Source organism: Diachasmimorpha longicaudata, chromosome 10 (genome assembly GCF_034640455.1).
Source record: "Diachasmimorpha longicaudata isolate KC_UGA_2023 chromosome 10, iyDiaLong2, whole genome shotgun sequence".
In the NCBI taxonomy this organism is placed as follows: domain Eukaryota; kingdom Metazoa; phylum Arthropoda; class Insecta; order Hymenoptera; family Braconidae; genus Diachasmimorpha; species Diachasmimorpha longicaudata.
The window spans coordinates 6,345,757-6,367,753 of NC_087234.1; the positions used below are offsets into that span (position 1 = coordinate 6,345,757).

The window sequence follows — 21,997 nt, forward strand, 5'->3', positions numbered from 1 at the left end:
CCCGCCTTTCCTCTGCGCTACCTCATTCTCTACCTTATCACCTCCCACCCATTCTCATGTAACGTTCCTCCATATTGACAACCAACAACAGCCGCAAAAAGTGCCATCAAAAATTAGAAGAAGACGAAGGAGAAGTCCACGATACTTTTTGAGATAGGGGTGATTTATTAGGTTGTGAAAAATGCCTTTACGTAGTGACGATATCCTGAAAGGCTTCCAAGTGTATCCTTTTCGCAAAAATAATTTTAGCGCTTGATTCTATTATTCCAGAGTAATACTCGATTTCACTCGTCAAGTGCTGCATGGGATTGTTGACTGAGAATGTTGGTGGAGAATAATGAGATAATTTCATGTTTTCCTTGATTTATTATGTGTTTTTTAATTAGTAATTGGATGAATCTACGCGACGCCGACAATGGGCAAATTTTGTGGCAGGGAAACGAAGATTTGTGAGTATGATAGTGCACTTAACCTAGTTCTGAGGGATTAAGGTGTCAGGAATTGTTTTTTATTGAGTTTTTGACTGTTTGTTTATGTTTTATGGTAGTGTGGAATTCACGGTGATCTTTCATCGGATTTTGTCGTATTGTAAAGTTTTTTATTCGATTTGTAGTTCAAAATTTTTGACATTTGTCCAGGGATCGATAAACAAGAGGATAATTAGATGAATAAATTATGAAATCGAGTTTTAATGAGGGATTAGTGATGTTTACTTGGGGTTTAGTCGAACATTTGATCGACTCCGGAATATATTCTGTCTTTTCGAGAAGATACTTCTCGGGGTTTCGGGAATGGTTGAGGCAATATGGAAAACCCTCTTGATTTGATAAAAATTGATTCTCCTGATTTTGTTATAATAAACTACCAGTAATTGATCCCAATAATTTAGGCATTTTATTTCAGTTTTCTTCATGTTAATTAATTCTCCTATCTTTCAATTTTGTTGTCTGATTAGATCCATTCCAGACGTAGAGCACGAAGCTAGAGTACCAAAGAAAATTCTCAGATGCCGTGAGGTATCACGAGAGATAAACTTCAGTTCTGTGGAGCCATTGGAGAGATTCAGGCTGGAGCAAAAAGTCCTGTTCAAGGGACGATGCCTCGAGGAGTGGTTCTTCGAGTTTGGCTTCGTCATACCGAACAGCACAAACACCTGGCAAAGTCTCATTCAAGCAGCTCCTGAAAGTCAAATGATGCCTGCCAACGTCTTGAAGTGAGTTTGATCTATTCATCTTTCATAATTAAAAAAAATAACATTAGCGAATGAAGACAAGATTTGTCAAGGACAATTATCAACAAAATCGTGTTTTTTTTGTACAGTGGAAACGTCGTAATCGAGACAAAATTCTTCGACGATGATATCTTGGTGTCGACCAGTCGAGTTAGATTATTTTATGTTTAGACCTTTCTAGTGCCGTTAATTAATTATTGATAAGGACCTAGTCACAGCACAATTTTATGAATATTTTACACATAAGTGATTCCACAACGAAGTATTTTCATATTTATTCTACTGCATTATAATAAAAGAATGTTGAGTTCCTCATTAAAAAAATTACAAATGACAAACCCTCCTAAACTCTATGATTTCTATCGATATGATATAAAAAAAGTGAATTTTTCATGGAAATGTTTTAAATTAGACACTTTTTTATGAGTTACTGGAATTTATCAGGAGACTAAAAATCAGTCTTATTTTCCTCTGCGCTTCAGTAATCCCAAAAAAAATCACTCACACACGAACAAAAACATTACCACCTGAAAAACACTATTGATTCGCGGTACAAACTCACTCCTAAGTCTTCATCATCAGCCCTTGTGGGGTTCCTAACCGGTGAAGCACCTCCAGCCCCAGGTGAAACGCGTCAGAAAAGAAGGAAGGAAAAAAAACACGAGGGCAAAAATCAAAAGTATAGATAGAGATAGTGAAGAAAACGTTGGACGACACACTGGTGATTCAATTACCACTGGTAGCACATTGTCAGCGAAGTCAATTGTCTCAGCTTCATTGTTTAATCCGTTCAGTATCTCAAACTCTATTTGTTCCCCAAATTTTATCCCCACATTTTTAAGTGAATTAATAACTCGAGACACTTGCGATTAAAAATCAAAATTCAAAAAAGAAAAAATCAAGTAAAGATAAAATTTAAAAATGAGGTGAAAAAAAGCACCAAATATATAATAAATAAAGTAAAACAGTGAAAAAATGAAGTTTTTCTAGAGAAAATTGACTGTGAAAAATCGAACCAACACCAATTAACTAGTGAACGAAGAGATTTTTATCGGTAAAATTGACCGGGCATTCCCCGGGATAAAATTACGAAAACGGAGTCTCACGACACTCTGGGCGAGGATTTCTTCGTCGCTATGGACTTGAAGGAAGAAGAGGAAACAAATGCTGAACGCCAATTGTATCTGGTCGGTGCACCCCGTGATCCTCTGGTGTCCACTGGGGCCATTGTCGATGGAACAGACGATATTAATTCGAGTAGTGATCTTCAGACGAATGCACTCGCTGGTCTGATGTCTGGGCAATCATCGTCCGTATGCTTTCCAACTAAATTCAGTGAGTACAAGATTTTCAGGCTGTTTTTATCTAATTAACCAGTCTGGGAACGTCTAACGCAATTTGAGGCTCAATTAAATTATTCCTAAATGCATTAAGCTAGCTTAACGCAAGGGGAAATAGCTGACGATGGGGGAGATCGGGATAAAATGAATTGTTTAAGGATGTCTCAGTGCTTCAGATATATTTTTTTTTAATTACACACGGAATTATTTCCTATTGATTAATTGTTTCAATTAAAAAAATATTTGCATTTTTTTCTTTTACATAAAATTATATTTGGAATATCTTTTGTGTTAAAAAATGAAAAATTTTAAGTTCAGATTTGAATTTGTTTTTGTTTATTGATTTCTTGAGTTTTTTTATTCGTTTATTGTGCTTTGGAAACAGCTTATGACTTTTCAACGAGTCCTAGGAGTGAGGAGCGACAGATTACTGTGGGAAAACGCAAGCAGAGAAGATACAGAACAACTTTTACTAATTTTCAATTGGAGGAGCTGGAGAGAGCATTTCAGAAGACACACTATCCGGATGTTTTCTTTCGGGAGGAACTCGCATTGAGGATCCAACTTACCGAGGCTCGAGTACAAGTGAGTGGATTTGTGCAGATTCAGAGAGAATGTATCACTTTAAAATAACAACAGGGGCTGAAGGTGCGATGGAGAAAAATTTTTAAAACAGTGAATTCAATCTTCGCAATCTCCTGAACTAATGAAGCGATTTGAATGACTCTGGGCTCATTCTGAAGATTGAAAAAATCTCCTCAAAATGAGCCTGGATTTTCTCCAGTTCACTCTGCCGATTCCGAAATATTGGCAATGGAAAAGTACTTTGATGTTTTAGGTCTGGTTTCAAAATCGTCGAGCCAAATGGCGAAAGCAAGAGAAGCAGTGCAAGATGCCAAGCCAGCTGGGCTCTCACTTGACTGTCCCAGAGTGCCCCGAGATTCACCACCCTCACCAGAATCACCAACAGCAGCAGAACCCGCAGCAACAAACGACAGATCATCTCCTCCTGGAGGCACCTCTGGGCTCTCCCCCACCGATCTACCTGGGGATGGAGTGGACCGGGTTCTCACCTTACTCAACGGTTCCCACGACATCCCCACTCATCATGAACGCCATCAACAAACCCCCCGACGTTGACGACAATCCGCTGCTCGACCCAGATCTCCTTCAGCTGAAGAACCCCCGTTCCTAGTCCCAGCGGTGACAGAACTAATTACTATTAGCAACTTGAAATTAGTTTAATAAAATCAAATAAAATAGTAATTTGATTTTTATTCATTACGTATATATTACATTTTCAATTATAATATCTATACCGATTTTCGCTCAGCCTCTTTGAGAAGCAGCCAAAGACAATTTGTTCTTCCTTCGAGTTTTTTCACGTTTAATAATTTTTTTAAGTACTCCCCGATGATGGGACACTGATAACCTTGATGATGTTGATTAGTGGTAAACAGATTCAGTAGGAAAATCGGCCAATCTGTTCAGCGTAATTCAGGAGGTTTTTTCTACACTGGGAAATTTATTTTGACAAATACATATTTAGTCGAGAGAAGCAATTGATTTTTCAATTAAATTCCAATTATAATAACTAGAGGGCTCTCGATAATCAACACATCCGTTATAGCCTTGAGTGGGAGAAAAATAGCATCAAAAAGTCGTAATAAAAAAATTATTATCAATTATCCATGATTATATTTTTTAACAATGATTATAGGAAAAAATTATTGTGGATTCCCACAATAATTATCGACACTGGAACATTCAAAATGTTTTCCTTTAAAAAAATCCATTAAAAACCTACTACCTCTCTCAAATAAATATTTAACGAAAACATATTTTTTTCTAAATGAATCCAATGATGCAATCTTCGCGGCCGTTTGACCCTCCAATCTGTGAATTATGCCCTTCCTCAGGGCTTCCATATTGCTTGAGTTCCCCCTAGTCATCATGCAATAGTAAATTCCGGAGAAAAATGTCGAACTTTCACAAGAAAAAAAAATTTGCTGATATTTTTCCTCATGAGGGAAAATATCTTAATGTGAAAAATTGACTCACTATTTTTCGATTGAATTACCCTCCGGGGAATACCTCAGACAATGAATTTATTAGTTAATTGAGATTTTGTTGGGTTACGACACGTAGGAATACTCATCAGCGCTATTTGGCGTACGTTCGATGTATTGTTTATCAATCAATGCCTCGATGCATTTCTTTATCATACCGATGGCCGGGGCGAATGTCACTTTGGGCTGTTCGAGAACCTGTGGACAAATAAATGTGGTTAAATGTCATTAAACAAGACCAGGTCAATTTATTGATTTTACGTCGTTCTCTGAATGGACTCATTACGGACACAATTATCTGGGAATTTTCTAACGTTCTCAATTATAATTAAAAATGTAGTTTGAGGCTAGAGTGAAGATGTCATTAGCCCAATATTACCACGGAATATTTTTTTTCCTCTCTCCTCACCTCTTGAACCAGTTGATTATGCTTCAGGAGTTTCCTGGTCTTCATGATTCTGACGATGGCGGCCTGGAGATACAGTTTTCTGTCCTCATCGACACTCCTGTGTGTTGCCTCGGTGTCATGGGGCTGATCTCTCTGGAGTGCCCCAGTGACTCTGAACTTGGTTCTCTTATTGTAATAATCAAAATTGAGCATTAAAAGACTGTCCTCTTCGAGCTCTCTATCGTCCTCCTTCTTCAGTATTTTGCATTCGACGAGTCCCATAGCATGTTTGACGAGTTGATCATGTGATAGCCTGAGAGAATGTGCAACTTCCTTGCAGGTCATCTGCCCGCACTCCTCGAATAGCAGCAGCAGAGCCATCTGATACGTCTGCACAGTGACAAGATACGGTTTTTTCAGATAATTTAACTTGAGCTCACCCTGACACAGATGATGGAGCCAAGTGAGCTTTCTTCCATTGAACTGTGCATGATAGAACTTCTCAAAGCTTGCGATTGATTTCTCCAGTTGCTGGGGGATGTGGAAAGGCCCTGGCGAGGGTGGCAGTGACAGTGGCCATGCCCCAGCCTGCAGGACATAAACAACAAACCCTATTCCAAGCTGATGCTCCTCTCCACTCTCCCTCAGACTTGTTGAGAACTTGGTATTCAGATCCATGGAGACAGACATGTCTGTGAACATCCTGTGGAGTTTATTAGTAAACTCATAGCCACAGGTCTGCTTCAGTCTGTCTATCATGGCTTCTTCGGCATCCATTGACTGACTCTGCTGATGGATGAGCCTCTTCGCCAACATCCTGGGCAATTTTTAATAAAAAGTCATGAATGATAGCAAAATTTCTACTGTAATATTTTTTGTAGAGAGGAAAGAAAAAAAGAGAAATTCTTCTAATTTATAAAGCGAAAATATAGAGCAATTGATTATTTAGAGTATACCTGGCATAAAACTTCTGAAAAACATCCTTATCGTCCACATACTTGAAGACAGTTATTGATTTAGCTAACTTATCGTCGACATCAGCTTCAGAAAAGCCCTTCGCTGATTTTTTCAACATAGTATCGCAGTATTTAGCGAGGAGTTCTGGTGCACGCGCTGGGGATCTGGAGGCAGGTCTGTGATTTACAACAGAGGAACAGGCTTTGTCTAGAGCACCCACGAATGCCTGATCCTTCTTGAAAACCTCTTCGATGATGTCTGAGTACTTGGCATGAACTTCGAGAATTGACTCTACAAATTGAACATGAACATTTTCACCCTGGAGGGGCCCGATGGCGTTGAGACCCTGTTGGGTGATGTGTACGGTGAGTTTCTGGACAAGAGGAAGGAGACCAGAAGGCAGAGGCCTCAGGAGCATGTACAGGAGGGCTAGGTCTTTTTTTCTCTCGTTCTCTATCATCGATTCTGCCTCAGCGTGGAGCCAGAATACGTTGGCTGCAACCATTTTTTCTTCACAACAGGCACGTACCTTGGGGATACTACTGGGATGAAGGAACTTTCGCGCCCTGAGTTCCTCCTCAGCAAGTCTCCACGTAACCCGCTCCATGTACCTGGTGACATCGGACTGCTGAAGTAATTCCACAGTCTCCCTGTTGTAAAACTCCCCCGAGGCGACGAGAAAGGGTTTCTCAAATATTTCCTGGTACATGTCGAGCTCACCCTTCATCTTGTAAGCCTCGACCCTGACAAACGATTCGATGACCCCGCAGATGACGTCTGTACTCGCTGCCTGAGCGCCGCTGATCCTGTCGGCATGAATGCACTCCAGCAGTTGAAACACCAATGACTTCTTCAAGTGCTCAATCATCGTTCGCTTCCAGATATCCAGACCCAGCTCACCAATCTCCATCTCCATTTCCTCATAATCCGAGGAATTTGTTGAGCATGTACCGTAGATTATCTCTGCCTCTGTCAACTTTGTTTTCTTTATGTGCTGTTGATTCAGGTAGAGGTAGAGACGGTGAAGGTAGTTTATACCCTGGGAATACTCGGTCCATGCGTGATGGTAAGCTTGCAGGAGATTTGCGTCACCAGATTGTAAGACAATTCTCAGGAGGGCTATAACGTGGTACTCGAGAAAACGCTTCGTCTCGTTGTACAGACGATCGGCGAGGGGCTCGGGATATGCCACACAGAGGGAGTAGACGTCCGAGAAGCGGTCGTTCCAGGTTGAACGGGGAACATCCGCCAGGGTTATCACGCCCTTCACTGTCTCCTGGAGGACTTCCCAGGTCTGAGAAAAGTCCACTTTCTTCGGCTTTAGAGACATCGCGAGGAGATCAGAGTTTCCAATTCTGAAAATTTTGTTTCAATCACGTCCTTGATTATTTAGAGAGGAATATGCGAGGGGCCACGAATTCTAGAATTTAGTGAGGTTGAGATTTCGAAAGGAACTCGATTGCGGAAGATTCCAGTGATTTCTAACGTCACAAAACGGAGAGGTTATCCATGAAGAAAAATTTATACTAAATAAATGTCTTGGTTAATATGCCAAGTAAATTCAAATCGTCTTTTTTCGGGAATATTCACCGATCTTTGTTCGGGAATATTCACCGATAAATATTATCCCCTATTATTACTACGTCGAATGGTTGTCCAGGTGATATTGAAACTTCTCGTTACTTATCAGAATCAACATTCATGCTACTTGAGCTGCAATCACTGGCACTGGGAATTCGTTTATACTCTCGATATTATTGGAACCCGGCCAGGAGTCTGCTGTTTTTGCAAATCATCGTCGAACCAATCCCCAATCCAACAAAAATCGAATTTGCGTTAAATTGTCACACCCTGCACTTCTATTGTTGCAAATTAACGTCATTTTATTATGGTGGACATCAAAGTGAACAATTTCAAATGCTTTTGTCTACGGAACGTCATCACTTGACGGACAAAATGTTCAGTAGAACTAGAACTTTAATTTCAATGGAAAAAATGAGTAAATAAAAATAGAAAAGTATATATTCATGATGAAATGATTCTTCTTATTGAAAATGAACGTCTACATGGCAACTGATTCGAGTAAATTTTCTCGACGAAACAAATGTTTTTACTTCGTCACTGGCACTCGCAAAAATCGTGGAAAAAAAATCTAAAAATATCCTCCCGACAGTGGCCTCTTCTCCTGCGTTTGCCCTCGACGAAACCCAGACAAAGGCCTCCACCGTTCCCCGAAGCGACCCAAAAACCCGTTAAGAACCCCGAAAAAAACAAAAACACTTCGCAATGGGGTAAAACGGAGCCCAAAATAATCGTCAGTGTCTCCCTCCTTAACTAGTCGATGAATGAAACCCGTCTTTCACGCCAGAAAAATTTTTGCAACTTAAAGAGAAAACCTGGATAACCTCTCTGTTCCTTCAATCACCCCTCAAGATGCCCTCGGGCTCGCCCTATATGAGCTCCCCGAGGTGTTGGTGAATCAGATGACCTCGTGCTGCTAAAAATCGCCAGCTGACTGGCCAAAGTGTGCCTCAAGGGCCCAAATGTCATCCAGACGCCCCCGATACCCCTCTATCATGCTGAGAACAATGATTTACCTCTCGTTACGATTTTTTCTGAGCAATTCCGCTTGTTCCTAACAATCCTAGGATCACTGATCAGAAACAGCATGGCAATGTCCACACTCGGGACTCTGATAAGTCCATTATATCTCGAAAATTCCAAATAAGGCCGAATTACAGTGCTCCACAATCACTCGAGAATCAGTATTTCACGTTCAGACAAAAACCTTTCGTATTGGTATCACGAGAACTTGGTACTGATAATAATAACACGTTAATATCACTCTTCAATAACATTAGACAGCCATCTTTGAGCTGTGATTAACGTATTTATGACGTCACAAGGGTTGATGGAAATTTGCTTTATCGACTGCATATGGCGTCTGCCGCGGTCGCGAGTCGACAGGATTGTTTGTCATCTTCACTGCGATCGTTTCATTATTTATTTGACACAGTGGTTCAATAGCTGTGAAAATGGTAAGGATTATTGTTCATTATTTTGTCGGGTTTTCCCCTAAAGTGACGAACAATTATTGTATTTGGAGGGATTTGTCAGGGAATGGAAGTGTTTCGAAAGGTTTTTTGAGGTTAGATCCAGATTTTTGCCATGACAAAGCGTTTTGGTGGTTAAAATTTAAGGAAATTTGGAGGGTGGAAGGGCTATACAGATGTCTGAGGGATTTTAGACGTTGACTTAATGTAATTAATGCTATCCAAGATCTTTGGATATTTTTTAAGAATTGAATACCCTAATTCTGTAATTGTCAAAAATTCGAGAAGAATCGAATCCCAAATTTATCAAAAAAATTCAAAAGCAGGATTTATCCCAGTGTTGGGCGAAGCAGTACAGTAATATGTCATCACCTGAGGCTGAAACCTTTTTTCTACCCATTTCAGAGTATTCTGGCCTACAATGGAGGGGCCATGATAGCCATGAAGGGCAAGAACTGTGTGGCGATAGCCGCCGATCGGAGATTCGGTATTCAGGCCCAAACTATCACCTGCGACTTTGAGAAGATCTACGAAATGGGGCCCCACCTGTTCCTGGGGTTACCCGGCCTCGCTACTGACGTTCAGACTGTCATGGAACGCCTGCGATTTCGCCTGAACCTCTACGAGCTCAAGGAGAACCGCAGGATGCACCCCAAGACGTTCGCGTCAGTCGTTTCGAATCTACTTTATGAGAAACGTTTTGGCACCTACTTCGTGGAGCCCGTGATTGCTGGCCTCGATCCGGATACCTTCGAGCCCTACATCAGCAATATGGACTTCATCGGGTGCATCAACGAACCCGATGACTTTGTCGTGGGAGGAACTGCCGAGGATCAACTCTACGGAATGTGTGAAACTGTTTATGAACCTAATCTTGAACCTGATGATCTCTTCGAGACCATCAGTCAGGCACTCGTCAATGCCTGCGATAGAGATGCTATCTCTGGATGGGGCGGTATCGTTCACATCATGTCAGTATTATTTTTTTAACTGAGATGTGCAACAAAACGTATTGCCTTCTTTTTACTTGAGTCTTTGAGTAATCTAATCCTTAGGAATATCGTAAGTAGGGATGAGTAGCATTGATTTGGTGATTTTTTATGTTACAGTGAAAAGGACAAAGTCACCACCAGAACTATCAAGACGAGAATGGATTAATTATCGAAATAAACAGTTGGGGAAGACCTTTTGTTCTTGATAATTTACATTTTTACTTTTTAATTAAATATACGTTCATTGAAAAAGAGAATATTCATTATATTGTATTATTATTTCATTATTTGATTTTTGTTCATGACTTAGTAAAAAAAAATGCATTGGATTCGTCAAAATGACGGAAGATGTCGCAGTTATAACCTCTCCCCTCCCACACAACCTCAATATCTAAAAATTCTGCTTAGAGAATCCGCTGTCTTTCAGCAACGCGAAATATTTATAACGATTATGAAAAGATAGTGACAGAATGTCTGTCAATATAATTGGCCACATATTACGACGTCTGAAAATTTCTCGTGGAGGTAATAACGATTTTTCAATCATATTTTTATTACTTCTCTTAATTGTTCTCAAACTCCCAGGAATAACATAACCTTTCTTACATACAAGAGGAGCGGAATTTTTGTTGATACTTAATTATACGTGAAAAAATGCCATGTTTTAAATTTACAATTAAAACTTTTTGATAATACCTCCATTGTTATCATTATTATTAATAATCACAAGAGAAAGACAAAGATGGATCATCGTTAGAATTTTTTTACAGAAATATGGAAGTTAAAAACAATTGAGAGGAATTTATATTTCCCTGAGTAGTTTTATCACTTCGCAAACTATTTTGCCCCACTCTTAGAATTAATGCCCTTTTTTTCTCCAGGAATTTCGGCGCTGAACTACTCAACATCATGTACCCCTCAAAAATCGCCTGGAGAGACGATCCCTCCCTTGGACATGAAGTATTTATCATTCAGTCCAAATTTCCGACTCTCCCCGAATACCCAGTTTAAGTTGGACCTTCCCCTCGAGACGAATTTCCCTCGAAAGATAATAGATATCCCTCCGGGGCCCACTCGCACCATAACAGACGTCCCAAAGACTCGAATCATCCCATTAATCGACAAAATTCCGGATAATGCTCTGGAGATGCCTTCGGAACACGTAATCGAGAAGCAAGCAGCTAGACTAATAGTTATCAGGCGCCGCAAGATGCGCCGGCACAAGCTCAGAAAGCTCCGGAAGAAGATGAAGTTCGTTCGGAGGAAGTGGAAGCAGAAGAGAGAGCTGAAGAAGGAGAAGGCGTTTCAGGCTGAACTGATTGCCCAGGTCAGGGAAGCGGAGATTTTCGACGCCAAGGAGTACGTTAATTCGAGGCTACAAATCCTGGATCACGTGAGGATACCGAATAGATGGAAAGGGGAAATCCTCCCCGAGAGTATGATCAGACAGTTTATGAAGGAAAAGGAAGAGAAACAGCGGAAAAAACTTAATCGTCTGAGAATTACTCTCGATTGAAGTCGGGAACTTGTGTAAAATATTGTGGTAGAGAAATTAATAAATAAACAAAAAATATCAATTACAGGAGAACACAAACGCCAGCTCAATTAATCAATGTTTCTAATTATTCCTGGAACACAATTACTTCGAGAATAAAACCTTTGATCATTATTATTGTTGAAAAATAAAATATTAATAAAGAACATGAAATCATCTTGGACCGAAATCCTTGAAAAGTTGAGCTTTGCAAACAATTAAGGACTGATTAATTAATAATTTAACTCTCGCTGGTTAAAGAAATCTGTCATTATCGAATGAGAAAAAGAAAAAAGTTTCAGAAAAAGACAGTTTTCACACGTCGTGAATCACGCAGTTGATCATTCGAAATAACCCCCCGACTCCATACTTTCCCGCATCCTCCGTAACCCAACCCCTTCAGTCTGTCAAAACAACGCAACTATCTACTTGCTCTCATGAATCATCAAAACAATGAGTGAACTAAAGAGCTCCAGCAGTGGATTCGTAGTTGTGAGATAGCGATAAACCGTATTGGAACCAGAATTTTATAATTTCGACGTCAAGTAAGTAATTATGTTTGTTCAATATTTGTGCTCCTCATAACCTCAATCTACCTCCATTACGAACCATGTATAAACAGGACAACAATAGATCATTTTGAAGCACAATCATAACAAGGGTCTTGAGAAAAAATAATACCCCTCTCAATCAGATGTCTTTCAAAGAAAAATTTATGGGGATCGGACATCAACAAAATTAATATAAACATAATTATAGGATTTACGTGAATTCCTAGGAAAAGTTGTATCTGCATTTAAAAAAAAATCTAATTGTTTGCAACTGTCTTAAAAAAATTATTCTTTAAATTTTCGCAAGCTAATCAGAGGAATTAAATGACTCAATTGGGAAGAAATCCCAAAATTTCCTCACGAGTAAAACATCCCTTGGAAATCTCCTACTCACTACAAACGTCTGTGTTGCCCTCAGGGAATTACGCCCTCATCATCGATAAACCGCTGGACTCCCTCCCACGATGAGCACTTCAATCCTCCGTGAGGCGAACAAAACGCCTTCCCGGCGAAAACGAAGGCACCCCACGGAGGACCACAAGCTCTCGTGCGTAAAGCGTATGGAGAACGAGTCGACTTCCCGCCTCGCTAAAGAGATGGGAGTAGCCCCCTCCACCCTCCGGGAGTGGAGAAAAGAGTACATAAGCTCTGGAAAGCTCCCGTCCCCCCTCTCTCGGCAAAAAAAGGCCCGTGGGGCCAAGAAAGGCGATCCGCCCCTTCAAAAGCCGCACACGCCCCTCCCAGGGTCCCATTCGCCTCCCGAGATACCCCCCCATCCCTTCCCAAGGCCCCACCTCCCTCTCCAAAGACCCAGAAGGGCCTCGAGGTCCTTCCCCACCCCTGAGCAGCCTCCGCTAGACCCGGAATCTTTGGAGAAGCTGGAACTCATGACCAACATCGGTTTGAATCCCGCAAAACTCGCGGAATCTCCTAGAATTCCGTTGTCTTCTCCGGGGCCTCAGGATTCACCAAAATTATCACAAAATATCCCCTCCCCTCCTCATTCTGGCCTGGACGAGGCGATCTTCCGGTGGTTCGAGAGGAGCAGGCACGAGGGCCTCTTCATCTCCTGCGCTAGATTAAAGTCAGAAGCCACTTCCCTCAATAAACAGCTCTCCCCCACCTCAAATTTCATAGCCAGTGAGCAATGGCTGAGCTGCTGGAAGGCTCGATATGGAGTTCGATACCTCCCGGAGACCCTGGAGAAGGTGACGACGGATAAGATGGGGGAGAAGGAGTTCACGATCGAGGTAAATCGAATTCTGAAGGACGAAGAGTTGAGAAAGTGTCAGGTTTTCAATTGCTGCGAGATCTCCTGGAGCTGGAAGAACCTTCCGAGGAGGTCCTCTGCGGGGAGGAGTAGTCTCGAGCATTGCACTGGGGATTACGTGACGGTTATGGGGTTCTGTAATGCTGATTTATCAATGAAACTACCTCTGGTGATACTCCGGAGACCTGGAAATGTTCAGGTCCTGGAGAATAAGAATAATCTGCCGCTTTACTCCATCGAGAGAAATGAACCCTGGATGTTCTCCAGCGTTTTAGGAAACTGGTTTGTAATAGTTATGGTGTTTTAATTTTTATGGGTCATTTCGTAAATCTATAATTGTAAATCTGTAATTGTCCCTTCAGGTTCAGAAAAGACTTCGTCCCCGTAGTGACACAATTCTTAGAAAACCGACAACTGCCTCCAAAAGCCATTCTCATCGTCGACGACACCCGGTTCCTCCCCACCAACCTCTGGTTCGGTGACTTCAAGATTGTATTCCTCCCCCAGACCTCCACCTGCCTAATGAGGCCGTTTTACCAAAATCCAGAAAAAATCAAAACCCATTGTAAGAAGACCCTGGTCCTCTCCCTGGCACTCCACATGGACTGCGACAAGTCCAAGGGGGTCCGGAGACACCTCCAGGGTAGCATAACAATTGTAAACCTGTTGAACTGGATTTACACCGCGTGGGAGAACAACAAGGGGGAGAAACCTCGACAGGTTCTGGAGTCATTGAAGAGTATCGACGGCTTCAAGGACATCACCGTAGAGGAGTTGAACGAGTGGCTGGAGGACTCGGAAGAGGACGATCTGGCTGAGGTACTCGAGGAGGCTGTAGAGATCGTGCAGACACCCGATATGTCTGCCTACGTTGAGGGGGAAGAGGGCGAGGGGAACAATGGGGAAATCGTCACACCTGGTGACGCTGTGAGGTACCTTGATTCCGTCATCGAGTTCTTCTGTCACTACAGAAACCTTTCCGAGACTGATCTCGCTGCTCTGAGACTTGCTAGGGAAACTGCGAATAATATTAGTTGTTACTGAGGAAAAAATATAAATATTATACACCGATTATCCTTTATAAAAAAATTCGATTTCTATTGAATATTTTTTATTGAAAGTTCTTAGAGTTTTATCTTTCCGGGTGAATCATTTTTTTCATACAGTTGTCGCAGAATTTCCATCACAAAACAATTGAAAATTAACAATGTCCGTAGAATAAGTTAAATAAAAATATATCCTATTTACAAATAGAAATCCAATATAATTATCTACTGAATTCGATTCGTTGAAAAAACTACAAACTCCCGATTCCATTGAACCTCTTGAGCTTCTCCGGGAAGACATCCTTGAACAGAACCGGATCGGCCCTAAACTCGACAGACTTAAGAGGCATGGAACGGTAGATTCTGCTGAAGGTGTTGATGCACTGAGTCCTCTCCGCCATGTGAGCCAGATCAGCGGAGAGCATCTCAGTGTTGGTGCACTCAGGGCACCGGAATTTCTTCTTCGGGGTGACCTTGATGGGTGCCTTTCCCGTGACATTGGCCACAAGAAAGTTCATAGCGATATCTTCGCAGTTCATGTGCTCATCGACCCAGGACTTGATGCCCCCTGGCATCGACGTAGTGTAGAGGTAGCTCCAGTACTTGTGGTGAAAGGCTGCCCCAGTGAGAACCATAGATATCCTGTTGGTCCATTCGCTCTCGTATTTCCAGAGATTGGTAGTGTTGTCCCAGGTGTGCGTTCTCGATGGAAAGCCAACTATCCTGTCCGGGAATTCCCTCCAGACCTCGTAGGCAAACTCCACTTCGTCTGATGTCAGCATGATGATGTCATCGTCGATAGAGAGAATGGCTTCTGTCTCGATCTCTTCGTAAGGGTAGAATCTGTTGGAGAGCTTATTCTCCTTGGTTTTGATTACCTGCAGGGGCTTGCTGAGTTTGGGCCACCTGGAGGAAGGAGGTGGCTCCTTTCTCTGATTGTTCCAGATGACGAGGACCTTCGCCAGGCTTGGCACCTGGACGATTTTATTGATGAGAGAGAACAATAGTTCCACTCTGTCATACGTGAGGATCACAGCTGTGAAGCCGTGAGTCTTCGGGGCTGTTATTGGCAGAAACAGGGGAGTCTTGCTGACTTCCGGCACGTTCCAGTGGTTGTAGTCCCTGGCGAGGTGAGGAAATACGCGGTCGGAGAGGATCTCGAGAAGGGTTGAGGTGATCTTTTCCATGGACTTGAAGTACGTCTTCCACAGCCAGTTGCATTGACGGCGCAATTCCTCGACGCGCTTCGGGGAGATCGCCTTGAGGGTCGATATTAACATCCGCATGTCTACCTCGCGGATGAAAACGGCGGCGCGCCTCCAGTCGATTACCTAAATATATATTGATAATATTGGCCAATCTGAATAATCGTTATTACATGATGATAGTGGTTTGGTAATGCATCAGGCCACAAGGTCATAATTAATTCAGAATTACCTCAGCAAACGGCATCACCACGGAATCCGCGACAATAACCGGAATACACCCCGACGCTAGTGCATCCATTAGCACACTCTGCCCCAGTCTAGCACCCCTGATAACCAGACAGAAATTCGACGTCTGCAGGATATCCGGGTATTTGTAGACCTTCTCCCCCAGACACCTAATCGCCGCAGTCATCGGATTGTGATGGAGGCAAGCCCCCAGGATCAGCAGATCCTTATTGATCGCCGCGATCTCCATGAGATCCTGTTCGAATGCTGCGTTGATGTTCATTTGGGAGGAGACCACCAGGTGTTTTCGTCTCTCCGGCGACTTCTGCCGGAGTGCGGCTGCCGCTGGACTGAATACAGGAACACTCACGTCAAAGTTGTTCCTGTATGTCAGGGAGGATGGACCTCCCGTGGCAAGAATCGCCCGGTCCACCGGTACGTCCAGGGTAGTGTTGTAGTCAGGAAGACCCCCTGGTACCTGCGATAACCGAAAAAAATTTGAATTTTTCTTTTCGTTTTAGGTTTGGTAATGTATTAATATTATGCATCACTTAAGAAACCAATAAACATATTCTCGAGGGGTGAGAAGACCGAACTACTCTACCATGTTCAGAATCAGGTGATTCTCTCCATTATTCCAGAACTCCAGAGACTTCAACGATTGCGACGTCGTCGTCAGGTCCAGTCGATTCTGGTTCAGAGTGTCCAGCGAAGGAACGAATAGACAAGCCTCTTTAGGGTTCGGCGTGTAGAAGGGGCTTGCGATTATCGCCGAGAGGTACTCGTAGTATTCCTTGGACATCTGGGGGGCTAATCTGCCTGACGAGTCCTGGAAGGTCTTCGGAGGGTAGACGTACACCAGGAGCTTGTTCCCCCGGAAACCACATCGGTAGATGTTGAAGCACGTGAAGTGGGTGCAGGTGACGTTCGTGGTGGTTGTCCTAGGGGATGTGGGGGTCAGGGAGACTGTGGGTATTGTCGAGAGGTCCCCCAGGACCAGACGCTGGTAGATTTGTTCGGACGAAGAGTGTGTCAGCGTCAGGATCTGGTACGTGATCATCGAGAGGATGAACAACGCGAAAAACAGAGAGATGCTGATCATCAGCGGACGGGAGGTCATCGGGTGGGAGAACGATGCCATTATTTCGAATTAAATGATCAGGTTTTTGAAGATGTGTTCTAGAGCTTTTGAAAAGCAGCGATTTTTTCCAGGCTCTGCCTGGCAGGCTTCATTATTCAAACATCAATTTTTTGAGGTTTAGGAATAATATTTATTTTGACTTTTTGGTTATGTTAACTGTCAAACTATTGACTTGAGCCACTTGAAGGAGAACTTCACTTTATTTTTATCAAGAATCACCGACAATTATTGCAATATCGAGGTTATAAAGTTATTTATTTATTTACAATTTACAATTTTCTGCCACTGTTCTCGAAGCGTTGACATCTGTGGACACTAATAGGTTAGAGTGACATCAGCTGATCAGCTCCAAACAATCATTGTTTATCAGATTTTTATCAAATTTAATCAAACTGCAAACTACAACATTTTTAGTCCAATAACTTTTATTTTTCAGAAAGGTTTTTATTTGTTTTCAGATTCAACAATTGATTTCATAATTTCGTGAGCTTCTGACGAGACATATATTTTTTTCTATACAAAATAAATGAAATATTAACAAAATGAGAGATAAAAAAGAAAGTTGATGGTTTCAAACGCTTGTAGATTTTTTTTCTGTAATTTGTTTACATATTTTTCGGGTGAATGTGTAGCAGTTCAGTTTCAGGAATGATTTCAGATGACTACGGGGAGATTGGCTGCATGAAATCTACCCCTCGACATTCCAGGGCGATGGAGACACCCACCGCGAAGACTCCGATGCTCTTAACAATCGACCTGCAGTGGTAAGTTGTTTTAAATATTTTCTTCTATCGTTTTTGATTTTTTTGTTAGTGCAGTTTGATGTGTTTGAGGTTATGCCCACGTGAAATCAGCGTAAATTGTTATAAAATGTTGAGAATGATATTTACCATTTGAAGGGGTCGTAGTAAATCCCTTTGATCACTCCTATCACGGTTCCCATTGTTGTTATTTTATTTTTTATTCAATATCGACGAAAAACGGAGGCCAAAGTCGCCCTTTCAGCACGAGTGGTATAAAGGTCAATTCTCATGGGCGAGAAGGTCCAACAAGGAGGCAGTCGCTTTCATAAATTCAAATTTAAACATTCAATTTGCGGAAACGTCAATTTTATTGTATTTATCATTGAAAATGGCAGAAAAAAATATGATGGATTACAAAAAACATGCGAGTATTCTTTATTAAATTTATTTACAACAATCCTAGACGATGCATTTTATAATTATCGTTATAAATCGTTGAGACCTGATCCACATACCAATTCAATTAATTTTTAAAAATCCTGAGGTTGATATCATTCTTAAGACTAATTAAAAAGTCAATAATTTCAATAGTTATGGTGAACAGTTCAAATTCCACAAAAAACCAACCACACTCGACACAATCCCGGCTCCAACGAGACATAAAGATTTTATTATTTAATTATTATTATTCTATAAATACATGATATAAATAACCTCAGCGAAGAGGCAAGACCAGTCGATTTATGTCCATTGATTTTTGACGAATATCTCGGAATGGACGTGAGCTAGACAATTTTTTATCGTAACCTGTTTAGTTGGGGAACGTTGCCTGTCGATGGAAACAATAGTTAAACACTGAATAATAAAATCACTTGGCGTTTAATTGTCGGATAATATCATTTACAATATGTACAGAGCTTAGTTGTAAGCTAAACTCGTTGATCACTAGTTAATTAACACGACCGTAATAGAATCTCCCTCAGATTTTGAGATAATCGTAAAAAACAGGGAACACATCAAACCTGGATTCAGTTGCCTACTCCGCTGCTGAATTAATTAATAATTGTTGAAAGGATTGTTTATAATTCTGTGTGACGTGATGGAAACTTTCGGAGAACCGCGACGTACAGATTGTAGAATGCGTAAACACTGGAACCAACAACAACAACCAACACAACACCGAAGATGAGGGAGAGGAAGTTTCCATCGATGAAATCGGTTCTGCGTCGTTCTTTCTGGGCGGCAATGTCCCCCAGAGTGTGGCCACTCTGCTCCTGCATCATCTTCTTAACGTGAGCGAGCTTCTCCCGGAGCTCCTCCACCGATTCCGAAATGTCCTCGATCTCCTCCTCAGCGTCCAAGTCATTGATGACTGCGAGAGAAAAGTCAATTGTTTATTCAGTCGTCTGGGTGATATGGACATATTTTTTTATTTGGGTTTTCAATTTTCATTTTTTCTCACTCTTGTGTTTGCGGTAACAGACGTGACTCGGGGAGACCATGGTGATGTACTACGATGATGTGTGAAAGTTTTGGAGAGCAATCACCAGAGTATTGATCATTGGCTGGAGCGTCTCGGGGTGCGCGCAGACTCTCAAGCGGTCCAGACAACTTCCGAGGGCATGATTTTTCAGGGATCAATTGTCAATGGCCCTGCCATTCACTGGTGGTGGGAAAATTAGGGGAGCAATTTTTTTTTTCAATGCTGGTGATTTTTTTCCTATCGATGACAAGTACTCTGGAGATGACTCAGGAGATTTCTGGGTATTTTATGAGGGGGAATTATTTTTTTTTAGAAAGAGACAGTTTTGTTTCCTCAACTATTATTTCCAGAAAAATAATACTGAATCCATTCGGAATAGTTTACTCTGTTAATGTTCATTTTACAGCATTCGTTGTTTATAAATAAATTAACTCGTCAGAGCGGTTTTTTTCTGGTAAAATTCCGAGTATTAATGTTTTTTTTTTTAAACAGCAGAAATTGGGGTCAAATGGGCTCAATGTAAATTCCTGTATTCGACCTCATCATTAAGAAATGACTCTCAAGTAGAAAAATATCCAGTCCCTGCATTTTAATTCCCTAGCTCCAGATAAATTCCAGTAAGAGAAACTCCAAGGTTTATCCCGTTCCTCCAAAATCAAATTTTCGCGCAGAAATTTAAAAAAATACCTCGCGTCCACTCGCCGCTGCTCGTGCATCACCGCCTCCCGTCGTATTCCCTCGCGTATTTTTCACCCCCGATGTCAAAATGCAAGATGGCCGCCGTTATCGGAAATGGTGAAGTGTAGAAAGAAACTGGGCGGTAGTGATAACCCGTAGGTGTGTCAGTTCGGTGGTTTTTTCGCGTTACTTTTTATTTAATTAACGAATCCATGAGTGTGCCGCCTGAAAGGATCGATGGTAGGCCCTTCAATTTGCTTGAATAATTGAATCGAGTGATTTTACCAGACACCGGAGGGGTAAAAACACCCGTGGGACCCCAAAATCTCGGGCAATTTGGACTCCGCAGGTGAATTTCACTCGAAAAGTCGATTTTTCAGTTGGATTAAGGCCCTTAAATCACATTATAATTCCTACAAGTTGTTAATTAGATAATTAAAGGCCCGACAGTTGAAACAATTGAAGTGGCACCCGGTAGATTAATTGGAGTGAGTGAGAAAATTGTTGGAAAGCCCCGGGATCATCGTAATTAGAGAATTTAATTGAGTTGATTGACCAGTGGCCGGTTAATTGAGAAAAATAGACGAAAAATGAGTGGAAAAGAAGTGGATTCGAAGTGTCCCCGTGTGAAAAGCCGATCGGAGATGTCAGTGGGTTACCCGGAGGCGGCATGAGACACCGGAAATATCGTACATTGCCTCTGAAAATGTTTTTATTTATAATTTCCGGGAAAATGAGATAGAGTGAGAAGCAGTTGTGCAGTTTTTGTTGGGGAAATTAATTATTGCCGGATTGATTTGATTCGATAGTGTCAGTGGCGCACTGGGCGCACTGTTAAAATGTGGAATATGATGTGCGATGTGATGCCAACAATTGCTGAGGACAGCATCAGCCAGAGGAGTTCACAGTTCTCCGGGGACGATGCTAATTTCGAGCAGCTCATGGTGTCGATGCTGGATGAGAGGGATAAACTCATGGATTCGCTCAGGGAGAGCCAGGAGAGGCTCCAGGAGGCTGAGGCCAGGCTGCAGGACGTCGAGAAGGAGAGGGATGCGCTCAATCGACAGATGAATGCTAATATTCCTCAGGTAATTTGACAGTTTGGGGGTTTGAGGGCCGATTTCTCATCTGATGACAATCAGATCCTTTGATAATTTATGTGCGATTGAAAAGTTTCATTTTTTCGAATGAAAGGGCAGAAATTCACGTCAAGAAGAGAAACTCTGGCAGATTTTTTGATCGATCGAAAATTCAATCCTCTGATAGATTTTTTTAGTTACCAAGACTCAACAGAGGGTTAAATTGACTTAATGCAGTTTATCGCTTTGCTATTGAGCTGTTAGAAATTAAAAAAATTGTTGCGGGAACAGACGGAATGTCAGGAGAAGGGGCGACAGGGATAGATACATTTATTCCATGTTCTGGAGTGATAAACAACACCTGAGGACAATCTGGAAATACGGGCGAGAAGTAACAAGTTTTATTTTTCATGTTCAATAAAGGGGAATTACAAATATCGATTTCATGGGGGCACAGAGTGTCTCGAATAAGATTCACTGATGAAACGAGATAACTGTGCACACTGCATGACGGTTTTTTACTCAAAATTGGATCAAATTCCATTGTGGAATAACTGCATTAATGAATTTTGCAATTTAGGGGTCAATTAACAATCTAGTTGCTTCTGAATCTTTCTCTGTTCTGGAAATGTTCTTGAGCTATCCCCAAAGCTAATGTATTTCATTAAAAATAGTTTCGAAGAGCACATGTAGCTAAGTAAATTCCAGTTCAAAAATCAAATTCTTCAATTGGCAAATAAAGCGTAAAACTGGAGTAGATGACACGCCACCTGTCCCTTATCAGTTACAACCGAGATAATATTCACATTTTTCTGTTGTATATTCAGTAAACGGTCTCACGTGTCCCAATGACTCAGTCATTAAAGACAAAACATTGTTTTTTCTCCCAATGAAGCATTAATTTTATCGATTCACGTGGTTGTCATAACGAGAATGCCTAATTATTCCCGACATTCCCGACAATCACCGGAAAAAATTGGCTAGAGTCACATATAAGTGGATTATTTAA

General features: G+C 41.6%; 9 protein-coding genes across 26 annotated transcripts in view; 6 read left to right on the forward strand and 3 right to left on the reverse strand.

Moving 5' to 3' along the window:
• The first annotated feature begins 63 nt into the window (after positions 1-63).
• LOC135166756 (retinal rod rhodopsin-sensitive cGMP 3',5'-cyclic phosphodiesterase subunit delta) lies at positions 64-1,569 on the forward strand. 2 transcript variants are annotated; one of them, XM_064129314.1, is made up of 4 exons: positions 64-222; positions 387-449; positions 956-1,213; positions 1,321-1,569. In XM_064129314.1, exons 1-4 carry the CDS (start codon positions 182-184, stop codon positions 1,400-1,402), a joined length of 444 nt encoding a protein of 147 aa, XP_063985384.1. In that variant the 5' UTR covers positions 64-181; the 3' UTR covers positions 1,403-1,569. The 2 variants fall into 2 exon arrangements, with proteins under 2 accessions (XP_063985384.1, XP_063985385.1); XM_064129315.1 differs by lacking the exons at positions 64-222; positions 387-449 and adding an exon at positions 595-867.
• Positions 1,570-1,719: 150 nt separating this feature from the next.
• LOC135166752 (homeobox protein ARX-like) lies at positions 1,720-3,852 on the forward strand. Its single transcript, XM_064129310.1, has 3 exons — positions 1,720-2,566; positions 2,957-3,156; positions 3,410-3,852. Exons 1-3 carry the CDS (start codon positions 2,368-2,370, stop codon positions 3,764-3,766), a joined length of 756 nt encoding a protein of 251 aa, XP_063985380.1. The 5' UTR covers positions 1,720-2,367; the 3' UTR covers positions 3,767-3,852.
• Positions 3,827-8,849, reverse strand: LOC135166744 (cullin-2). 2 transcript variants are annotated; one of them, XR_010299747.1, is made up of 5 exons: positions 8,583-8,849; positions 5,985-7,340; positions 5,050-5,845; positions 4,633-4,838; positions 3,827-4,515 (listed from the first exon to the last, which is right to left on the reverse strand). XR_010299747.1 is itself a non-coding variant. In XM_064129299.1 (4 exons), the coding sequence occupies exons 2-4, from the start codon at positions 7,313-7,315 to the stop codon at positions 4,707-4,709; spliced, it is 2,259 nt and encodes a 752-aa protein (XP_063985369.1). In that variant the 5' UTR covers positions 7,316-7,340; positions 8,583-8,849; the 3' UTR covers positions 3,827-4,706. The 2 variants fall into 2 exon arrangements, 1 of the variants encoding a protein (XP_063985369.1); XM_064129299.1 differs by having other exon boundaries at positions 3,827-4,838.
• Positions 8,850-8,872: 23 nt separating this feature from the next.
• Positions 8,873-10,287, forward strand: LOC135166754 (proteasome subunit beta type-3). Its single transcript, XM_064129312.1, has 3 exons — positions 8,873-9,023; positions 9,444-10,009; positions 10,148-10,287. The coding sequence occupies exons 1-3, from the start codon at positions 9,021-9,023 to the stop codon at positions 10,194-10,196; spliced, it is 618 nt and encodes a 205-aa protein (XP_063985382.1). The 5' UTR covers positions 8,873-9,020; the 3' UTR covers positions 10,197-10,287.
• Positions 10,288-10,350: 63 nt separating this feature from the next.
• On the forward strand, positions 10,351-11,742 carry LOC135166753 (uncharacterized). The gene is made up of 2 exons (XM_064129311.1): positions 10,351-10,555; positions 10,912-11,742. Exons 1-2 carry the CDS (start codon positions 10,501-10,503, stop codon positions 11,544-11,546), a joined length of 690 nt encoding a protein of 229 aa, XP_063985381.1. The 5' UTR covers positions 10,351-10,500; the 3' UTR covers positions 11,547-11,742.
• A 146-nt stretch (positions 11,743-11,888) lies between these two features.
• On the forward strand, positions 11,889-14,437 carry LOC135166563 (uncharacterized). Its single transcript, XM_064128910.1, has 3 exons — positions 11,889-12,109; positions 12,534-13,667; positions 13,748-14,437. Exons 2-3 carry the CDS (start codon positions 12,580-12,582, stop codon positions 14,427-14,429), a joined length of 1,770 nt encoding a protein of 589 aa, XP_063984980.1. The 5' UTR covers positions 11,889-12,109; positions 12,534-12,579; the 3' UTR covers positions 14,430-14,437.
• Positions 14,438-14,479: 42 nt separating this feature from the next.
• Positions 14,480-18,053, reverse strand: LOC135166559 (exostosin-2). The gene is made up of 4 exons (XM_064128905.1): positions 17,896-18,053; positions 16,469-17,761; positions 15,869-16,342; positions 14,480-15,762 (listed from the first exon to the last, which is right to left on the reverse strand). Exons 2-4 carry the CDS (start codon positions 17,003-17,005, stop codon positions 14,683-14,685), a joined length of 2,091 nt encoding a protein of 696 aa, XP_063984975.1. The 5' UTR covers positions 17,006-17,761; positions 17,896-18,053; the 3' UTR covers positions 14,480-14,682.
• A 49-nt stretch (positions 18,054-18,102) lies between these two features.
• On the reverse strand, positions 18,103-19,358 carry LOC135166574 (uncharacterized). Its single transcript, XM_064128930.1, has 2 exons — positions 19,211-19,358; positions 18,103-19,120 (listed from the first exon to the last, which is right to left on the reverse strand). The coding sequence occupies exons 1-2, from the start codon at positions 19,248-19,250 to the stop codon at positions 18,828-18,830; spliced, it is 333 nt and encodes a 110-aa protein (XP_063985000.1). The 5' UTR covers positions 19,251-19,358; the 3' UTR covers positions 18,103-18,827.
• Positions 19,359-20,013: 655 nt separating this feature from the next.
• LOC135166555 (liprin-alpha-1) overlaps positions 20,014-21,997 on the forward strand; it is a 36,456-nt gene continuing 34,472 nt past the window's right edge. For all 16 annotated transcript variants that reach the window (XR_010299702.1, XR_010299704.1, XR_010299703.1 and 13 more), the window contains exon 1: positions 20,014-20,997. Coding sequence is in view for 12 of the 16 variants with exons in the window: in XM_064128888.1 (XP_063984958.1) it covers positions 20,749-20,997 (249 nt within the window). In the remaining 4 variants the exon portion in view is untranslated. The remainder of the gene's footprint in view (positions 20,998-21,997) is intronic.